This window comes from Indicator indicator, chromosome Z (genome assembly GCF_027791375.1).
Source record: "Indicator indicator isolate 239-I01 chromosome Z, UM_Iind_1.1, whole genome shotgun sequence".
Lineage (NCBI taxonomy): Eukaryota > Metazoa > Chordata > Aves > Piciformes > Indicatoridae > Indicator > Indicator indicator.
The window spans coordinates 61,082,985-61,101,578 of NC_072053.1; the positions used below are offsets into that span (position 1 = coordinate 61,082,985).

The 18,594-nt window shown below is 39.4% G+C and overlaps 1 protein-coding gene across 1 annotated transcript in view; it reads right to left on the reverse strand.

The window, feature by feature from the left end:
- Nucleotides 1-13,526: 13,526 nt before the first annotated feature.
- The window catches only part of WDR36 (WD repeat domain 36), a 33,150-nt gene continuing 28,082 nt past the window's right edge, over nt 13,527-18,594 (reverse strand). Inside the window, exons 21-23 of the mRNA XM_054397476.1 lie at nt 18,347-18,428; nt 15,633-15,820; nt 13,527-13,956 (exon numbers count right to left, since the gene is read on the reverse strand). Of these exons, the coding sequence (XP_054253451.1) occupies nt 13,807-13,956; nt 15,633-15,820; nt 18,347-18,428 (420 nt within the window). The 3' untranslated portion in view covers nt 13,527-13,806. The remainder of the gene's footprint in view (nt 13,957-15,632; nt 15,821-18,346; nt 18,429-18,594) is intronic.

An 18,594-nucleotide genomic window follows, 5' to 3' on the forward strand; every position in this document is an offset into this window, starting at 1 on the left:
AAACCAAGGCCAGCTCTTGATTTAATACCACTTAAGAAAGTGCTTTTCTTCTATAATTCCTCTCATTATAATATACATATTTTCAAGGGTACAGGTTACACTAGTGATTCTAGAATAGTGCTACATTTTCCGAGCAAACCCCTTTTATTTTTATCTAATGAAACCAAGGAATCATTTTCTCAGTAAAAATATAGATTCTCTACTACATATATGTGTCTAGAAAAAGACAATGCCAAAGGCTCCAAACAGAAAACCAGAATGAAGTTGTGACAGCCAGACTAGCAGAGACAAGGAGCACTTCAATCACTGTGCCTGTGACAACTGGAGAAAGGCAAGTGGCAGGCTCAGTGCCTGGTCCCACTCAGGTCAGTGGAATTTGTTGCTGTGGACTAACACCAAAATCACATCCACACATAACTTCACAAAAAGAGGAGCATGTGACCAGCTCTTGTGAAAAAGCTTATCTGCTTTTGGTTTGGTCAGGGCAGCACAGAAGACTGTGCTGAAATGACACAAATTGGTTTCAGCTGAATTTGTATCATGACCTAATCTATGGTGAGAGTGCACCTGTGGTAGCAGATCCTTTACTTTGTAATCACAGGTAGTTTTGTTACAATCTGTTCTTCCCAGAAATGCTTCTCAGAGTTTTTAATACAGGAACAGGCAATCAGATGCTTAAGTTCCTTCTGACTGGTTATAGGTGTCTAATTAGCATACACTACATCAAGAATAGGGCAGGTTCCCCTCTTTTCAGCTTCATTTCATTTCCTTTCTATTGCATGCTTGTCCTGAAAAACAAGCTCTCATTCTAGATTAAGTATCTTTATTTAGCTATTTGGGCTTCAATTCATGCCATCAATAATATTGGAAATTAAGCACACATGTACATCCTGATGAATAAAGTCAAAGAATAAGTGGACTGCTGAATACAAACACAGGTCCTGACCTCTGTAGCAAAAGTTTCAAATTTTAAAGGAAAAAGTTTAGGTTCATGGCACTAGATCATCCAGCCTTCCCCATCAACTTCTGAAAAAATGCAGGCTGTTTAAAACAACAGCTACACAAAGCTTTTTGTAAACTAGAGAAAGCATCACCCACAATCAGCAGTCTCTATTGCATATTCTTGTATTTTAAAAGTGCTTTTTAAAAAGAAAACAAAACTATCTAAGAAAACAAAAAGGGCTTCTGCCTAAGTCATCTATACGTATTACTATTTTTGGCCACAATCACGTTCTTATACTGAATTCTTAAAAATGGTAATTTTAAAATGAAGGCTCCTACACAAGGCAGCAGCAGCTTATGTAAATTTAGGTGAAGAAAGATTATAGAGACAGGCTCTACAAAGTATTTGCTAGAGAGATATTATCCATGACAAGATTTAATTATACCACAGTAGTCTAATTCATTAAAATACATCCATGGACATCAGCCATAATTCACACACCTGTATTACAGGGTGGTTTGATTTTCCCATGAGAAGAATCACCAACCAACAAATGAAAAGCTGCTTCTGGACCTGACATTTATATTTGTTACTGAAGACAAGGAGTCCTGTGCAACAATGCCAAATTTATTATGGTGTATTCAGCACATCAACACAAGACAATTATTTTTCTCTGCAGTCCAACATAGCAATATGCTATGGATGCTATATATTGTGTGGGCCACCTGGGCTATGTTTTAATTTAAAAGGCAGATTGAATAGGTACAAATTATAAACTGGCTGAGAAGGAAGGGGGAACAGACAATTGCAAGTGACAGAAAAAAACACTTCCAGACCCTACCCTTGCAGCTGACTTGTCCGGCTGAGAGCCAGGAACACTTGCAGCCCAGAAAGGCAAGCACAACACAGTCAGTCCCACTGCCATGCACCTCTGCAGGGCTGTGGCTGCTCCAGCATGGGCAACACTGACACACCTGCCTCTAGGAAAAAGAAAACAGGAAAGGCCACTAAGGAGGGGAGCAGGAAGGAGCACTTTTTTAGTGGAGAACAAAAGACTGTGGATAGATGGAATTCTCTCTATCACTGCTGTGATGCTCTATGGGGTAGGGGAGAGCTGTTCATCAGGGACCTCATTTGGGGAACAAAACAGACACTATGACAAACCAAATCTAAACTTCTGGGCGTCAGGCAATACAGAGTGCCAGTCTTCCTTACTTGTTCTTATACTGCTTAAAATATATCCAAGAGCTTTATAACCAGAATGCAGACTAGCAGATGACAGCAGGATACCAACAAATACATGTGAGTTACAAAATTTATCTCTGAACAGGATCTCATTTTCTCACTAAACGGTGGGCCAAAAATAGCTATTGCCTCCTGGCAATGTAAGGAGAGTACAACCAGTTAGATTCTACCAACATGCTCTTTTATTTTCCCCCTTTCCTATTTATAGTTTCCTAATAAATTTATCACATATGGTTTACCATTAAAATCTGGCAATCTCCATTGAATTTACATTTTTGCATCTCAAGTACCCTTAGCTCTCTGAAAAATTGTAGCACTTGTACTTAGTGCTCACATCATTGCTATTACTGATATAGCATGCCCTTATTTTCTAACAGTTCACATCTGCCTACTGTCTTGGTCTAAACTGTGATCCTGATCTCCATGGCCACAAAGCCAACTGTGTCTAAGTCTTGAAGATTCTTCCCAGATAGTTTTTGGGGTTTTTTTCCTACATATCCATGTAACCCAAACCATTCACATCTCAGTGGATCCAAGTTCTATTTCTGGGCTTCAATAAATGCAAAGTGCTCCTACTCAGATTATGAGAGCTAAATGGAACTCTGCTAACAAGACATATATAAGCACAATATGATACTCAGGCACAGAGTAGGCCACAATCTTTTAGGTGCTAAAGTATTACTTGTGTGTGGAGCAGGATGTTCCCTTTCAGTCTACCACTTTGTTTTACCTTTTTTTCCCCCTTTTTTTTAAATCCCTTGAACTTCTGGTAACAGTAAAACAGTGAACACTGCTTCACTGATGAAGGAACACAGAAATACATTACTGATTTATTTATAGGCACTAAGGAATTGTGTCAGATCTAAGACAAAAACTACATCTCTCTGTTCCAATTTTGCATGCAGTAGAAGAAAATTCTGCTTTTCAACAACTCCAGTCTTAACTGCAAGTTTTTACCTTCTTCCAACCATACTCCTTCTTGTGATTCCTGCCTAGTGTATTTGTCCTTACAGGAGTGGAACTGATTATGGGCATTTGGAAGATGTGACACAGCCCAAACTGCTAAAGAATTAAAAAGATTAAAAAGAGATAAAAACAGAAGCCTGATGTGCTACTGTGTGCAAGTACCCTTAATGGGACCAAATAAAGGCTGAAATTTCCATCAACTCTGGGGCATCACAGAAACTAACGTAATAAATGTCACATATAAGTTACCAATACCCAGCGTTCAGTTTACAGCACTTGAGCATTGAAGGTGTATGCAAAGAGAGGACACAATAAACTATTTATAATCTCAATGACTTTTCTATTTGCTTAAGTGTTAAACACCAGGTCATACTTTGCAATACAGGTGCTCTGAGGTAACAGTCCATGGCCGAACATACGTGACCAACTGCCAACTAACTCCTTTACAGTGAAGGAAAGAAACAGTGCTTGGATCATAACATCCCAAATGGGACTGTCCACCATTACTGCTAATGGCTCCACACACTGCAAAGAACCTGCAAAAGCACACCCTATATTTTAGAGGGTCTGCATAAGTTGGAGACGTGTTCTCTTGCACCAGGATTTCTTCCAAAGTATAATTTACTAGAAAAATTCCAAGGAAACACGTGGAGATTTTGCTGTATGATGAATGAGGGCACATTATTGACAATATGCAGAATATTCTGAATGAGGGGTTTTCTGTTTTATTCTGAAAGCAGCATTTGTTAGTTCATGAAGTGTCTGAAAAACACAATTTAAGTTTGTTATTGATATAGTTTATGATCAAATTTATAAACCAGAAATCTGACAAAATATCAATATTACTTATTAGATATAAAAAATTATTTTTCCAAGCTAATTTGATCCAAGTTCATTTGCCTGGTCAATGATAGGTTGATTACACATGATAGGACACTAATGAACAATGGAATAACAGTCTAGAAAAATCAGAAACTTGGAATAGAGAGGAACAAACTGGAAACTCTTATAACACGAAAACAAACAGCAATATCACCTCTGTAATAAGTAAGAAAAGAGTTATTTGCTAATTATATAGTGTAGAGCTTAAAATGTAAAAAAAGCATGCTAGTTTTTGTAGAGATTTAGTTACAATGTACAGCTGTGTATAGCGTTAGGGACCCATGACATAACCCCTATATATCTTATCTTGACCGGTTTCTGCCAAGTTAGGTAGCAGTACCAGGCGCAAGGGTGAATAACATAGTACTACATGATGTATTAACTGAGCATGTGCACAGACCAGGATCAGAAGAGAGACATCTGGAAAAAAAAAAAAAAAGACCATCGGCTTTCATCGTAAAAGACCCAATTGGATGAGCAATAAAAAGGAACTGATAAGAAACTGCTAATGGTGCGAAATTCACACGCCATAAAAAAAGGGCCTCAGGTTCTGGTCCGTGCGTCTCGAAGGAGGGGCAGGAAACCACCCCACCCCCCCTCACCCCCCGTACGCCCAGCGCTGCTTTTACTTATTTTACTCAAAATAAAATGTCCTCATTCTTAAAATCGTAAAGTGTGAGGATTATTTATAACACCTCGGGAGGCAGGACAGACCTCCACGGCCTCGCTGTGGAATTAAACCACAGAGAAACAGTCGGTGAACTTTAGAAATAACCAAGTAAATTAGCTTAAGTTACTCAGGAACCACTGAGCTTCTAGTCATCAAAACCTTTGCCAAATGAAGAGATACATGGAGCTGCAATTTGTAATCCAAAGGCCAGGAATAAACCAAAGACAAATCTCAAAATTGGAAGAAGCGAGGGAGAGAAAGAGAGCATGCTGCTGTTGTATGGCCCTGGACCATACAACATAGCAGGACACTGCTACTAGGACAATAGCAGGTAATCACCCTGACGACGAGCACAAAGTGGGTGCTTGTCGCCGCCTTGAATCCCGCTAACGAACAGGGTGTGGGCTTTCAAATCATCCTCTATAAATTCCCAACTGAACTGAAAACTGAACGGCCCAATGGCAGATTACCTTTTCAAATATCGCCAATCAGTTCAAAGTGCTGTATGGCAGGCAAACTGTACACACCTTCTCGACTAGCCTCTGACACCTGCAGTTGTCTATGTGAAACGTGAGGCTCGGGGTCCAGCTTCCACCTCCCCAGGCAGACCCAATGGTGCCTGCCTAGTGGCTGCTCGACCTCAAACCTGGACCCTGCAAGGGGGAGGGAGGAGAAAGGGCAGTGGCCAAACAGGTTTAGCTGGTTCATTAATGACTCTTCCAGGACAGTTATCCACACTTTGTCTGTTATTAACTGCTTTGTGAATGTTCAGTGGTGGTGGTTGTTTTTGTTTGTTTGTTTGTTTGTTTGTTTGTTTTATAAGATAAAAGGATGAAGATGCCAAAAGGTTTTCTTTTGGTTTCTTTCCAGATTAAAACACTGCCAACCACCTAAGAGGATGATGCAGTCAACAACTTTCTTCCTGATGTTTACAGTTATCCCAAGCTGCCTACAACTCAAGAAATAATCAGCCTTCACGTTTTTTTATCAAAGCTTTCAAAAGGTGAAGTTATATAAAAATTATTTTTCATTTTCTAATTAAGAGTGCCTATGTTGCTCAGTGTTTATATATACCTATATCTACATTGTTGAAGTTTTGCCTTCCCATTACAAGGTCGTCTTTGTAACTGCTCCTTTTTAAATTTTACCCTAGCTAAAGACCTAGAAAATCAAGAGGGGAATACGGGTAGGGATGGGATGGATGTCATGGTTTAGACCGAGCTGGCAAATGAGCCACAGAAACTTGCTCACTGCACCCCTACCTCCCCACTCCAAGTGGGATGGGAAGGAAAACTGGGAGAAAAATGCAAAACCCCATGGGTTAAGGAAAGTATAACAAAACAAAGAAGAAACAACAGTAATAACAATAGTGCTAATGAAATAACACATCAAGCCAGCAATATAAACCATGGCTTTCATCACACCTGACCACCTGCTCCTGCCATCACTGCAGCTTATTAAAAGCAGGAAAGCCCAGCCATCCCTTCCTTGTACTCGGCCTGACATCAGTATGGTTCCAAATACCCCACTGACTGGTTTGGTTAGCTATCCTAGCTGTGCTCCCTCCCAGCTACTCATAAAAATTAACCCTATCCTACCTAGGTGTACTCAGTGCAATTGATAAGGATTGTTTATATACTCCTTTTTTTTTGGTGAGGGGATTAAGAGGAATAAGATAAAGTAAACAAGCAGCTAACCTCAAAGCAAGGTAGCTGTGAGCAGGTAAGATGTGGAACTCCTTGCCAAGGGATACTGCAGATGCCTAAAATGAGGTGGATTCAAAAGAGGTCTAGCAGATTCATGAAAGATAAATCCACTGTTTAATATGAACAGTTAGAAATCATCTTTGCCTCTGTCCATTAATTTCAAATTGATAAAGGCTGAAAAAGTATTTCAGGGGAAGCATCAGATATGATTACTATGTTTCACTTTTCCATGGCATCTGCTTTTGGTCACTTCGGTCAGATCTAAGAGAGTCATTATTACTGTTACAAGTTTCGCATTCACTATCTCAGGATAAAGCAAGTTGGATAAAAGACAGTTTTAAACCATCATAAGATAATATTTTTAACCTGTTCCAGTGTCTCACCACTTCATATTAAAGAACTTCTTTCCAATGTCCACTCTAAATCTACCCTGCTCTAGTTTAAAACCATTGCCTCTTGTACTATTGTTACAAGCCCTTGCAAACAGTCCCTACCCAGCTTTCTCCTAGGCCCCAGTTCAGGTGCTGGAAGGCCTCTATAAACTCTCCCCAGAGCCTTCACTTCCCAGGCTGAACACTCACAACTCTTTAGTCTGTATTCATAGGAGAGGTGGTCCTTCTCTGTATCTGTTCCATCAGGTCCAAGTCCTTCTTGTGATGAGGGCCCCAGAGCTGGACACAGTACTCCAGGCGAGGTCTCACCAGAACAGTGGCAGAATCACCTCTCTTGAACTGCTACCCATGCTTCTTTTGATGCAGCCCAGGATGAGTTTGGCCTTGTGTGATGATAGTTACGGTTATTAATTTATGAAGAATTAAGAATAATATTATTATTTATGAATATAAAAAAATATTAATAACCTTTTATCTCTATAGCTATGCAGATCCTAGTGTACAGTTGTGGATAAATCCCATAAATTTTGAACCAAATTAGAAAAATACAAACCAGGGTTGCAATTTGCTGCTTGTCCACCAGATGACAAATTGACAAGACGCTTGCCAGCTGCTGAACAGCTGGGAGAGACAAAGTGTCAGGGCATAGAATTAAAGAACCTTTTAAAGAGAATTAAATAATTTTTTTATTACAAATTATGGCTCTGGGCATTCCGGAAGTGGCATTAATAAACCACAGATCACAATACCATGCAGGCTAAAGTGTGGGGATTTTAAACAGAACCAAAAGTGGTGTTAAACACGTTGCTATGCAGATTGCTACAAAGCTGGCTGCTGAGGCTAAGGGACCTGGTGCTGGCACCCAGGAGTGGTCCCTTCTGGATGGTGGAGGCAGCTTTCTCTTGCTGCTGCAGGGGTGCAGCATAGGAGTCTCCTTGGGGGTTCACTGGAGGCTCTGGTTCACCTGGTTCACCTAGAATGGCTCTTGGGTGCTTCCTGGTGCTGGCAGTTCTGTGGAGTCTGCAGGACACTGTGAGGGGGCAATTCCTCTCCCAGAGTAGCTTGAAAGTGGAGGGGATGGGGAAGGGGGGTAGGCAGAGCAGTGCAGCTTTTCCCCTCGCTCAGCTCAGAAATGAGCAAGCGTCTGGGTCACTCACAGGCAGTCCCAGCAGAGCATGGGCATTACTCTGAATTGTGTTGAGCCTGTGACTCCTTCTTCCTCAGCTGAGTGGCTGGCACTCAGGGGCTGCTAGGCACGGTCCCTGCTTTGCAAGCAGGCACATGAAGACTTTGGCTCACAGGTCTGTGGCCTCGTGGCTGCAGCAGACACTTAGAACTGCCAAAAGGATTTGGACAAGTTCTCCCAGCTGTCTAAGTTTACCAGCGGAGTCTCAGTCCCTCAGGGCAGAGTGGCAGCTTCTTCCTACCAGTGGGACTAGGGTATGATGCTAAGCTGCAGCAAACCTCTTTGCTGGCCTCTGGGTAAACTGAGGCATGCTGGTAGCAGGCTTCTCTCCAGACTGAAGACAAAGCCAGTACACGTGGAAGAAAGCAGAGCACATGCACAGAGCAAGAGTGAAAGAACAAAAGAGCAACCTATTTACAATTTGAGTAATATTTATAATTTGCTGGAGGCTCGGATTTAGCCAGCTTGGCAAACACCTCATTAGCCAATGGCAAAGCAAATGGCTAGAATTAAGCCCAAACTTGGAAGAAGCACAAGCATCCCACAAGGTGAGCGTGTGATCTTGTTTACCCCAAAGAAGGCAGATTGGGTTGTTTACCCTAGGATGTTGATGCCTGGCCCGCCCTTTACTTGGCTCTGGGCTGAGCATCCACTCAAGAAGGAAGGGAAGGGGGATTTGAGCAAAACATGTAAGGACAAGTTTTAGCAGTATTTGGAGCATAATTCTAGGCATAGACACCCTTCACCACCCACTTGTGCACTGCCTTCACCCTCTTTAGTGACAGTCCTGCCTGTGCCAACCTCCATAGCTCAGCCTTATAGTGACACTGTGATCCTACCTTATGGTAGGATGCATTTGTGAATCACACTTCCTCAGTGTTGGAAACTGTGGTCACCTCTGGAGGTACATCATTTGGAGATGGCTTGTATGGCTGACCCGATAAGGCAGTATCTAGATTTACTGGCTGCTGGAGTTTGGACACTTCAGTTAGGCCTTCTCTTAGAGGCATGAGCTATGGAATTCCTTCCAAATAGGCACACCACTTCTTCACAGTGCTTTCTGGGCCACCGCCCCAGGGGGAGGGGTTCCCTTGAGGATTGCCTAGAAGCAAAGGGAAAGGGCCTTGCACTACAATTTCCTGGGTGGTACACAGTTTCTCTGCCTTTTTCACAGCTCTGGCAAGGGAAAGGAACCCCTTTTCCCATTCGGAATACCTTTTCTCAGAATCATGCATGCTCATGCATGCATGCTATAATCAGTACTTATTCTTTAACTGCCAGACACTGGAGTTGGTTGAAAAATATTCTGATATACATGGAGCAATAACCAGACCCTTGCTTCTCTTCAGGATCACTATTTACTTCATTATCTCCTATTTCTCCTGTGCATAAAGAGGTTCTGCATTGTATTCTGAGCAGTGTTTTTTGTTGTAATTCCTGTTCTAGTATTCAGGTATCTGCCCTGGTATTTTCACTATTATGGGAGATGCTTAAAAGGAGACAGCATCATTACAGAGAACATCATCTCCTGGGCCAAGCACCACTGCAGTGGGGTCCATCTTCTTCCTAAGAACTGACAATGTTTCTTAATTCTGACTGTACAGGTCTCAGGTGCTAAGGAGTGAGATTGCAGTAAGCACTCATCTCCTGGGAAGATACATCCCAGCCTGGTTCTTTTAGTTTTGAGGTTCCAACTATCTCTAAGCCTAAGCAGCAGAGTCTTGCTCCAGAAATACATTTCTCTATATTACATAAGACAATTGTACACTGTGTCTCTTTCTAAGCTGGTTACATGCTTTACCATTTCCCTTAGTAGTGTTTCTTGGGTCTTGTACTCAAGGAAGAGGACCTTTGATCAAGCATACAGTGTGTTACCAAATGATTATAAAATAGTCACACTGTAGAAGCTATCATAAAAATGAAGAGCTATCTATAGCTGCAGCAGGGGATGTAATACAGTGGTGATACACAAGAATGAAACCTCCAGTAATAAAAGGCAAGAACCCGTAAAGTGGCAACCACTGATTCTAGAATAATTGTTCTTATCATTCATTCAAAATGCTTTCAACTTGTTCAGCGGTCTTAATTCTTCTATGCTTCATTGCAAATCTCCTGAATGACAGTAGCATTATTCAACATTGCTGCATCTAAATTGAGCTTCTTTGCTAAGGGATATTTAACAAAATAATCATGCATTAGGGATAATTAGAATGTGCCTAAATTAATTTCCACAATGCCAGTTATACTGGATTATATAAAAGTAATTCACACCTCTATCATGTAGACCCAGTACCACCTGCAAGCTAGCTCACAGTACTAAAAACTATATGGCATACAGAATGCAATGAACAAGCACTAAAATTTGCAAAATCTTAACTGACAGCTTACCTATTAACAGTAGCAATTTGCAATGTTTAGTAACAGAATATAAAGTAATTACACACTGTTATACTTGCACTGAATTTTATCATTAACTTCATGGCTCATCCTTTGTCAACCTAACCCGTTTCATCCTAGAAGGCAACCAGCTTGGTCAAGCATAATTTGCCCTCATGACTCTGCTAGTTGTTCCTCCTCATTTTGCCCTTTGTGTACTGGAGGTGGATTCCAAAAATACATACAACACATGCTCCATGATTGCTTTGAAGACTAAAGTAGGTTTGATCAGCTAATAGTTCCTTGGATCCTCTTCACCTTTTTCCTTTAAATGGGCAGAGTAGCTTCAACTCAGTTGTCTGGGATGTCAAAATCACAGTGTTTTTAAATAGATGATAGATGATGCTACTGGACAGCATTTGTGTGCAAGATCTCTAGTTCCATGGTTATCAGGTGACTCCAGAACACTGTGCTCTGGAGTGCTTCTAACCCATTTCTCCCCCATTGCTTTCAGGAAGGATGCTGGTACACTGACAGAAAACAGAAGCAAGCCTTGCCTGTTAAAAATGACAAATAAAAAGACATCAAATATTTCTTCCCTTTCCATATGCACCAGTAGGATGTGATCCTCACCCAACACATTAAGGGAGCTGCAGGGATTTCTGTATAGATGATGCTGTTCTAGCACCATGAAAAAACCATCTCAGTTAAGCACTGATGTAATAAGCACTGCTGAAGTAGCTTATGTTTATCTTCATTTTGCTGAAATGGAATTCTTCAAATGAATTGGACAGTCATCCCTCACCTATTCATTAACCCAAAGCAATAGGCAAATACAATCTCAAATGAGAACAACAGCTTAACCCCTTTGCGATCAAACATGATGTTCAACAAAAAAGGTAACACAACACACTCTGAGAATACGTTTACCCAGCCATTGAACTATGCCCTATGTGACAAGAAGGGACATGTTGCATTATAATAGGCTGATGACTTTTCAGTTTGAGCCATGCCAAAATGATGCTAGCATTTCCAATATAGTAGGGAACATTACTGGTTGTAAGAGAGGAACACCATAACCACTTTTTTAGTCATCTAAATTTACAAACTCCTCTTAAGACGTAAGAATTTGAATCACTCTCGAGAATTTGGGGTACTAATGGATGGAATGAGTTGCAGTATACACATCAGTGGAGAAAAGGTATCTTCCAGAGACCATCACTAACCAGCAAAGCTCCATGATATGCAACAGAGCATCAGAGAGCTTATTCAATCCTTCTCAGGAACAGGAAAATGCTAGGGTAGAAGGATCTTAGTTATTCTGTCCTTAATTTTTCTCTCCTCCATTTATCGCTACTTCACAAAAATAGATTCAGGTTCTAAGGATATTTAATGACAGCATTTTATTCTAACACATACTGCAAACCTGTAAAAAAAGAAAACAAGACTTCTTCCATTGACATCAAGTAAAGCACTGATTGGATTCCTCAAAGATAACTGGTGGTGTGCTGAAAAGTCGGTATATAACATAGCACACTCAAGAAAAAAATTGATATGAAGTTAAAAGGAAAAACTATTTACATATTGGTGATCATTAAATAATGCAATGCAGATCATCAACAGAACTCAAATATGCCAAGAAGTACTTTGGCTTTTCTACTTCACAGAATGCAAATGAGTATCTTCCAGTTTCCTTACTCTGGGACAATGACACCTGCATTATGACACTTCACAGACTCTAGACCTTTCCTAACATTTCTTTTGCAGAAGGAGTTAAATCTGAAATGCACAGAGTGTTCAAATACTTCAAGTCAGTGGTTTATGCTGGCTGCTGAATAAGTTGATAAACATTTCCATCCATTTATTATAACTACACATTTGCATATGGTTCTTCATAAATCAATTTTTACTTGAAAGAAAAAGGAAAGTAAAGGTTGCAGGTTTACTATGGCGCAGAGAGGAGCAACCTTCACTATTTAGTCTGAATTCAGTTAGGAACAAATTCAGGGTTTGACACCAACTAATGGTTTTCATGTCAAAACAACTATGAATTCTAAGTCTGGAAAGCACAACCAAGTGAAAAGGAAATGGTGGAAAGACTGAGATCTAACTTGTGATGTGTACAGGAGTTGCAAAAAGGAGCAGCTATGCTCAAAAGCCAAAAGAGCAGAGACAATACAGTGAAAATGGAGCACAGAACACAGGATAACAGGCTTCAGAAGAAGTTGGGAATGTGGTGACACACAGTAATACAAAGAACTGTAACAGCAAGCTGCTAGTCAGAGCTAATCTAAAATGGGCTTAATATTGTGTAAGAACAGTAAAATCTTAATTAATTTTTCTGCTTGGAAGAAAACCTAGAGTTAACAGCTAATGATTTTTCTGATACCCTATTACACGTGCTATTACAATGCCAAGAGGATCGTGAGTTCTTATGTGCCACACAAAGCCCATCTATCGAATAAAATTTTAGCATCCCTTAACACTTGTAATCAACACTTGATCTACATCACTAGATATTATCCTTGATGACTTGGGTAAAGAAATAATACAGGAAGTAGTAGATGACAGACCCACTTGCATCTACTAGCAAGTGGAAATTATTTTATTTCTGAAGAAGTTATTAGTGGCAAAAAGTTGCTCACCATTTTTATGCACAGAAAAAAGGACAAAATAAAAGGCTAAGAACAAGAAGCAATCACAGAGCTATTTGTGTAAGACTAGAACCAGCTTTAAGAGTAGTCAAACACTCTTGAAATAGCAGTGAAGACTAGGAATGTTGAGGAAAAGATAAAAGAATAGAGGAGATGAGATAACACTAACATCCAAAGTCTGTTTTCTGAAGGAAATGATTGAAATGTTCCAGGTAGCTTTACAACACCTCTATATACAAGAAACTGTGTTAACACATTTAATGATATCATCCAGAGTGCAAATATTATGTCAACAGTATCATATATAAGTTGTTTGCAAAATTTACTTGCTGGTTCTGCTTTTAGAAGAATGGTCTGGCTAGCAAAAAGTATGTGTTTTTTCCTCTCGATTATATCAAGAAGTCCAGAAAAACAATTGACTCAACAATAATTGTTTATTAAGCATAATACAGATTTTGGGTTTCTGCACAGAAATTACATTCCTATTTTTTGTTTTATTTTGCAGGTTACTTCTTCATTCTTATGAATTCATAAGGTAAATAGCCACATTACCTACAGCAGTTAAACTGTTTGTTTGCTGACAGCACAAGCTGCACATACTAATTTTGGCTCTGACTGAACTGTATAAAAATCCTCAGTTATGTATGTTCTAAAATTTTGCTATATGCAAATGCACAGAATACAGCATCACAAGTCCCCGTATAATTCTTGTAATCTAGTATTTTTGGTAATAAATTGTACTGTTATTCCAAGGGGAATTTTATACAGGTAAAACCCTTGAGTATTTTACAGCAAAGCACTTTTCATGTATGTTAACACACACAGACTCTGATTGAAAAGAACCTGTAAATTAATCCAAGTTTCCTCAAGTTGCACTGACAGTCTGGAAACCTCTTCTGATAGGTTTGGCTCTGATGAAAGAAACTTAAGATGCAACTGAAAATAAAAACAAGCAGTTAGAGAAACAAATACAGATAGTAACAACCTTTGAAGGTTCAGTTTCCTCATTCAATTCCAATACTTTGCTTTCAGCAATGTCCCAGGTAAGGGAAGCACTCTTTTCCTCACGTATTTCCGTCCATTTAATGCTGCCTCTCTCAGTCTTTTACATGCCACTTTACTCCCACATATATATTAGAGGAGACAAGGCAGCAAAACATCTTAAATATATTATTGCTCTACTAGACCTTTTTTTTGATGCTGCTGAACCCATCCTAATCACACAGTTCTCTAGAGGGCAACTTTCTCTTTCCAAACTGCATCACAAATTCCTCTTCAGGGTAGAAATGCTAAACAGATGCTCTGAGGTCAATCACGATTATTATTTTAAGTATCAGTTTTGTATAAAGATGCCAGCACACCCTATGCAGATACAGAGAGGTGACATCACTATGTAATAATCAGTAACCTTGCTAAAGCATAAAGAAAAGAAACCTTTAAGTCTTGCTGAGAGGCAATACATTATTACCTCTTAATGGATGAAACAGAGATTTTCCTGGCTACTACTTAAATTTAGTTTTGCTAAACTCAGAGCTGTTTTACTTGGAACCTGTAATAGGAATTTATATGTCACATGGTAAGTTTATATTACTATACTGTGGTTCAGATCAGAAGTGTATTTCTGAGGCAAATTACCCAGTTGTCCCTAATTTAGCCTGCAAGACCTAAGCTTCTTTTCTATGAAAATAAACAGAAAGATAAATTCTAACATGTGATATTGCAACTATTAATCATATCCAGTCCATGGATCAGTCTAATAATAGACTGGTGAATGAATATCAAGACCTCAGCTCTAGGTGTTTTGATTCACTCTACAGATCTATACGTCTGCACTACTTGTTCTTGTGGAAGCTGCCCTACAACTTCTGTCTTAATCCCAACAAAATTAAAAGAGTAAGTCATATTTGTTCACCATTACATTCTATCTATAAAACCAGCATCTGCAATATTACTCTTAAGAAAGAGTCAACTGACAGCTTTACAGTGTCTGAACGATTAGAACAACCTTTTCCTTGTAAACTGTAATTAACTTGATTTCCCCCAGTTTCATAAATCAGAGTATATTGACAAGATAAGCATTTGTACAAGAGTTTAAATCTTCTGCAGAACTACTTTCATTCTAACAACAACTGCAACTATATTTTATTATAGTAACTTTCTATTCTCCACACACCTGGGAATAATTCCATTACCTCTGTGATGCTTAACAGGTAATAGAAGAAAGTCCATTGACATGGAAATTAAAATTCAGGCTTACAGTGTCTAGTAGTAAGTCCAAGAAAATGCCTATTTTACTCCCCCCAAACATTATGCATAGAATTCTTTTCTTACTTAAGATACAACTATTAAGAAGTTACAAAAAAAAAAAAATCTGTTCTAAGTGATGAATACTGGAATAAAATCTGTCTGGCACAGTCCTCTTCACAGTATCTGGGTTTTGGGAAGTTTTTCTTGACTCTGACCAGATGAGCTGTCAAGCTACCCAATACATTCAGTTAGTCATTTAAAAATTATCCCTAACAACAATCACCAAAGACAAATTACATCCTTTTAGTGGTCAACTATCATTTTAACATAAAAATTAAAATAAAAATTTGTAAGAAAATTGTTACCTTTAGAAATAGTGCAAGATATGCTTGTGCAAGTTCAAAGTTGTACTTCTTGCTCAGCATCATCCCAATCATTCTCAAAAAGCTTAGCATCACCTCCACTGAGCCACCAGATTCAGGGGCCAAGCCCCTTAGTTCTATCTCTATATTAGATGGTCCCAAACTTTTCAGTAAATTAAGTGGAGCTGTATCTGTGTTAAAGCATTGAAAGAGACATCATCAGCAACATCTGCAGAAAAGAATCTCAAAAATCCTTTATGTGGACAGATTTATTCCAAAATTATTAAGCTATGTTTCCAGTTTCTACTGTTTCCTCACTTTTCTGTTTTCCACAAAATACCATTCATGTCTTCAGTTTGCTGTCCTATCATGTACTACAGAGAAGCACCACTGTAACAAAACAGTTGCATCTTATTTGTAAGTTCATCTTGAAAAAATACAAGTAACTTCTTTGTACATGTATCACTTTTCCCCCCATTTTATGTCTTTTAAGCTGAATAAAATTTCACATTAGCCATATGCATAGTAATTTTACATCACTTGGCATAAAGAATATAATATATATAAACTTCAGACTCCAAGCAAATATATTCTAGAAGAGATTGGTTACTACTGCCTTTTCTAGGAATCTTTAGTGTTTATTGTTATTGACATTAAGCTAAACTGAAGGATCAGCTGGTACAGCCAAGGCAATTATTACTTTTGTTAAGTGAACTCCTGTTTTACTGGGACCTGGGGAAAATCTTTTCCCTCATACAAATACATGCAATTTACAAACTCTTTTTCCCTCTTCATAAATGTTACACATCAGAATTTCTACAATACTGATCTTTGATCTTTGAGAATTTCATACGCTTGCCTTTAAAATGCAGAAATAAAAATATGGTTGCAAACACAGCTGTTGGTAAAAACTTTTTAAAAAATGTCTTCTAATTACTATTTCTTTTGCTAAGAGGTTTCCCATAATCCTATATCCTGGTAATTAATGGTATCAGGCACTGGCTATTATTCCTTATGTGGTATCAATCTGTTATCATCTGCACTTCATTTCTATGAAAATCATTACCTAGTTTTCAGTGTGATATAAACAGATGCATTGACTCATTTTTGTGCTGTGACATTAAAAAACAAATCATGGGACATAATACAAAGCTGGTACACATACAATATGGAAAAGGTGCCCAGATCAATCTATGTTCCACGGTCCTAATCGGAGGTATGAAACTCTGCCTCCATTCCAATGGCAAGCCAAGATGGCTTCTAATACAGTATTTATCTGCATGGCCTATTCACCTTTAGAAGAGTTATTTATAAACTAGCAAGCACAGAGCCATGTTACATATCCTGAGTCAGGATCAACAAGGCCCCTGGACTAGGATTACAGCACAGACCCTGGAACACACCTGCCTTACAGGGAGGCAGCCTCAGGAGAGGCCCTGGGGACCACTACTGCAAAGCATCATGGACTGCACTTCCTCCTTCGTACAGCACTGAATGGCTGGAAGGCTGGGGCCAAAGAGTGGTGGTGAATGGACTTAAATCTGGCTGGCATCTGGTAACGAGTGGTGTTCCCCAAGGTTCAGTATTGAGGCCTGTCCCCTTTAATACCTTTATTAATGACCTGGATGAGGAGATTGAGTGCCCCTCAGTAAGTTTGCAGATGACACCATGCTGGGTGACTGTGTTGGTCCGCTAGAAGGTAAGGAAGCTTTACAGGAGGATCTGGACAGGGCCAAGGTTAATTGTATGATGTTCAACAAGGCCAAGTGCCAGGTCCTGCACTTGGGCCACAACCCCGTGGTAAACTACAGAATTGGGGGTATGTTGCAAAGCTATAACTTGGGAGAGGGGCACGGTGGTTATTGGTTGATAGTTGACTAGAATATGAGTTAGCAGTGTGCCTGAACAGCCAAAGCAGGCCAATGGCATCCTAGCTTGTATCAGAAACACTGTGTCCAGCAGGAAAAGGGAAGTGATCATCCCGCTGTACTCAGCACTGGTGAGGCCACACTGAACTATGTTCAGTTCTGGGTCCTTCACTATAGAAGGATATTGAGGTGCTAGAGCATGTTCAGAGAAGGGTAATGAGACTGGTGGCCTATGATGAGTGTCTGAGGGGGCTGGGGTCGTTCAGTCCGGAGAAGAGGAGCCTGAGGAAAGACCTTATCGCTCTCTATAACTGCCTGAAGGGCTGATACAAGGAGGTTGCCAGTCTCTTCTCCTTGGTGGCAAGCGACAGGACTAGAGAAAATGGATACAAGCTGCACTGGGGAAGATTTAGGCTGGGTATTAGGAAACTTCTTCACTGGAAGTGTTGCCAAGCATTGGAATGGTTTGCCCAGGGCAGAATAGATTGGTAGAGACAGCATCCCTGGAGATGTTTTAAATGGTGTGTGCACACGGAGCTTAAGGACATGGCTGACCCAACGAGATATACTCTGATTCCGTTACCTTAGGAACCTTGCTTTCTTTCTCTACATGGGTTTTAGTCCAAAGTAGGCTTTATGCTGCAGGCAAGTTGGAGTACCAATGCATGTTTCATCTAGATTGGTTACTTACATATTAGTTTATATTTAAAATTAAATCTATCAAATTTGCCTTTGATACTCTATTATGCCTATGTTTTGTATCACATGTTCTGTAAGGCATTAGAAATCAAACATTTATCAAAATATTATCAATAATTACATTTTTAGTGAAATATTTTATTAACTTACATTCATTAGTGCTCAGGGCATCTTCAAGAAGATTGTAGAAATCAGATTTCTGCACCAGTACTCCAAGTTTTACTACCTTTGACTAGACCATGAAAATATAAGAGTGTACAAGAATATGTCAACGTATTTTTATATTTCAATTATTTTTTTTGTAATGATAGAAGACTTAATGAAAAAGAAACATTAATCTAAATGTCTTAAAACTGTTACTTTAAAGCCTTTAGCAAGATTTCACTCAGCATTAGATA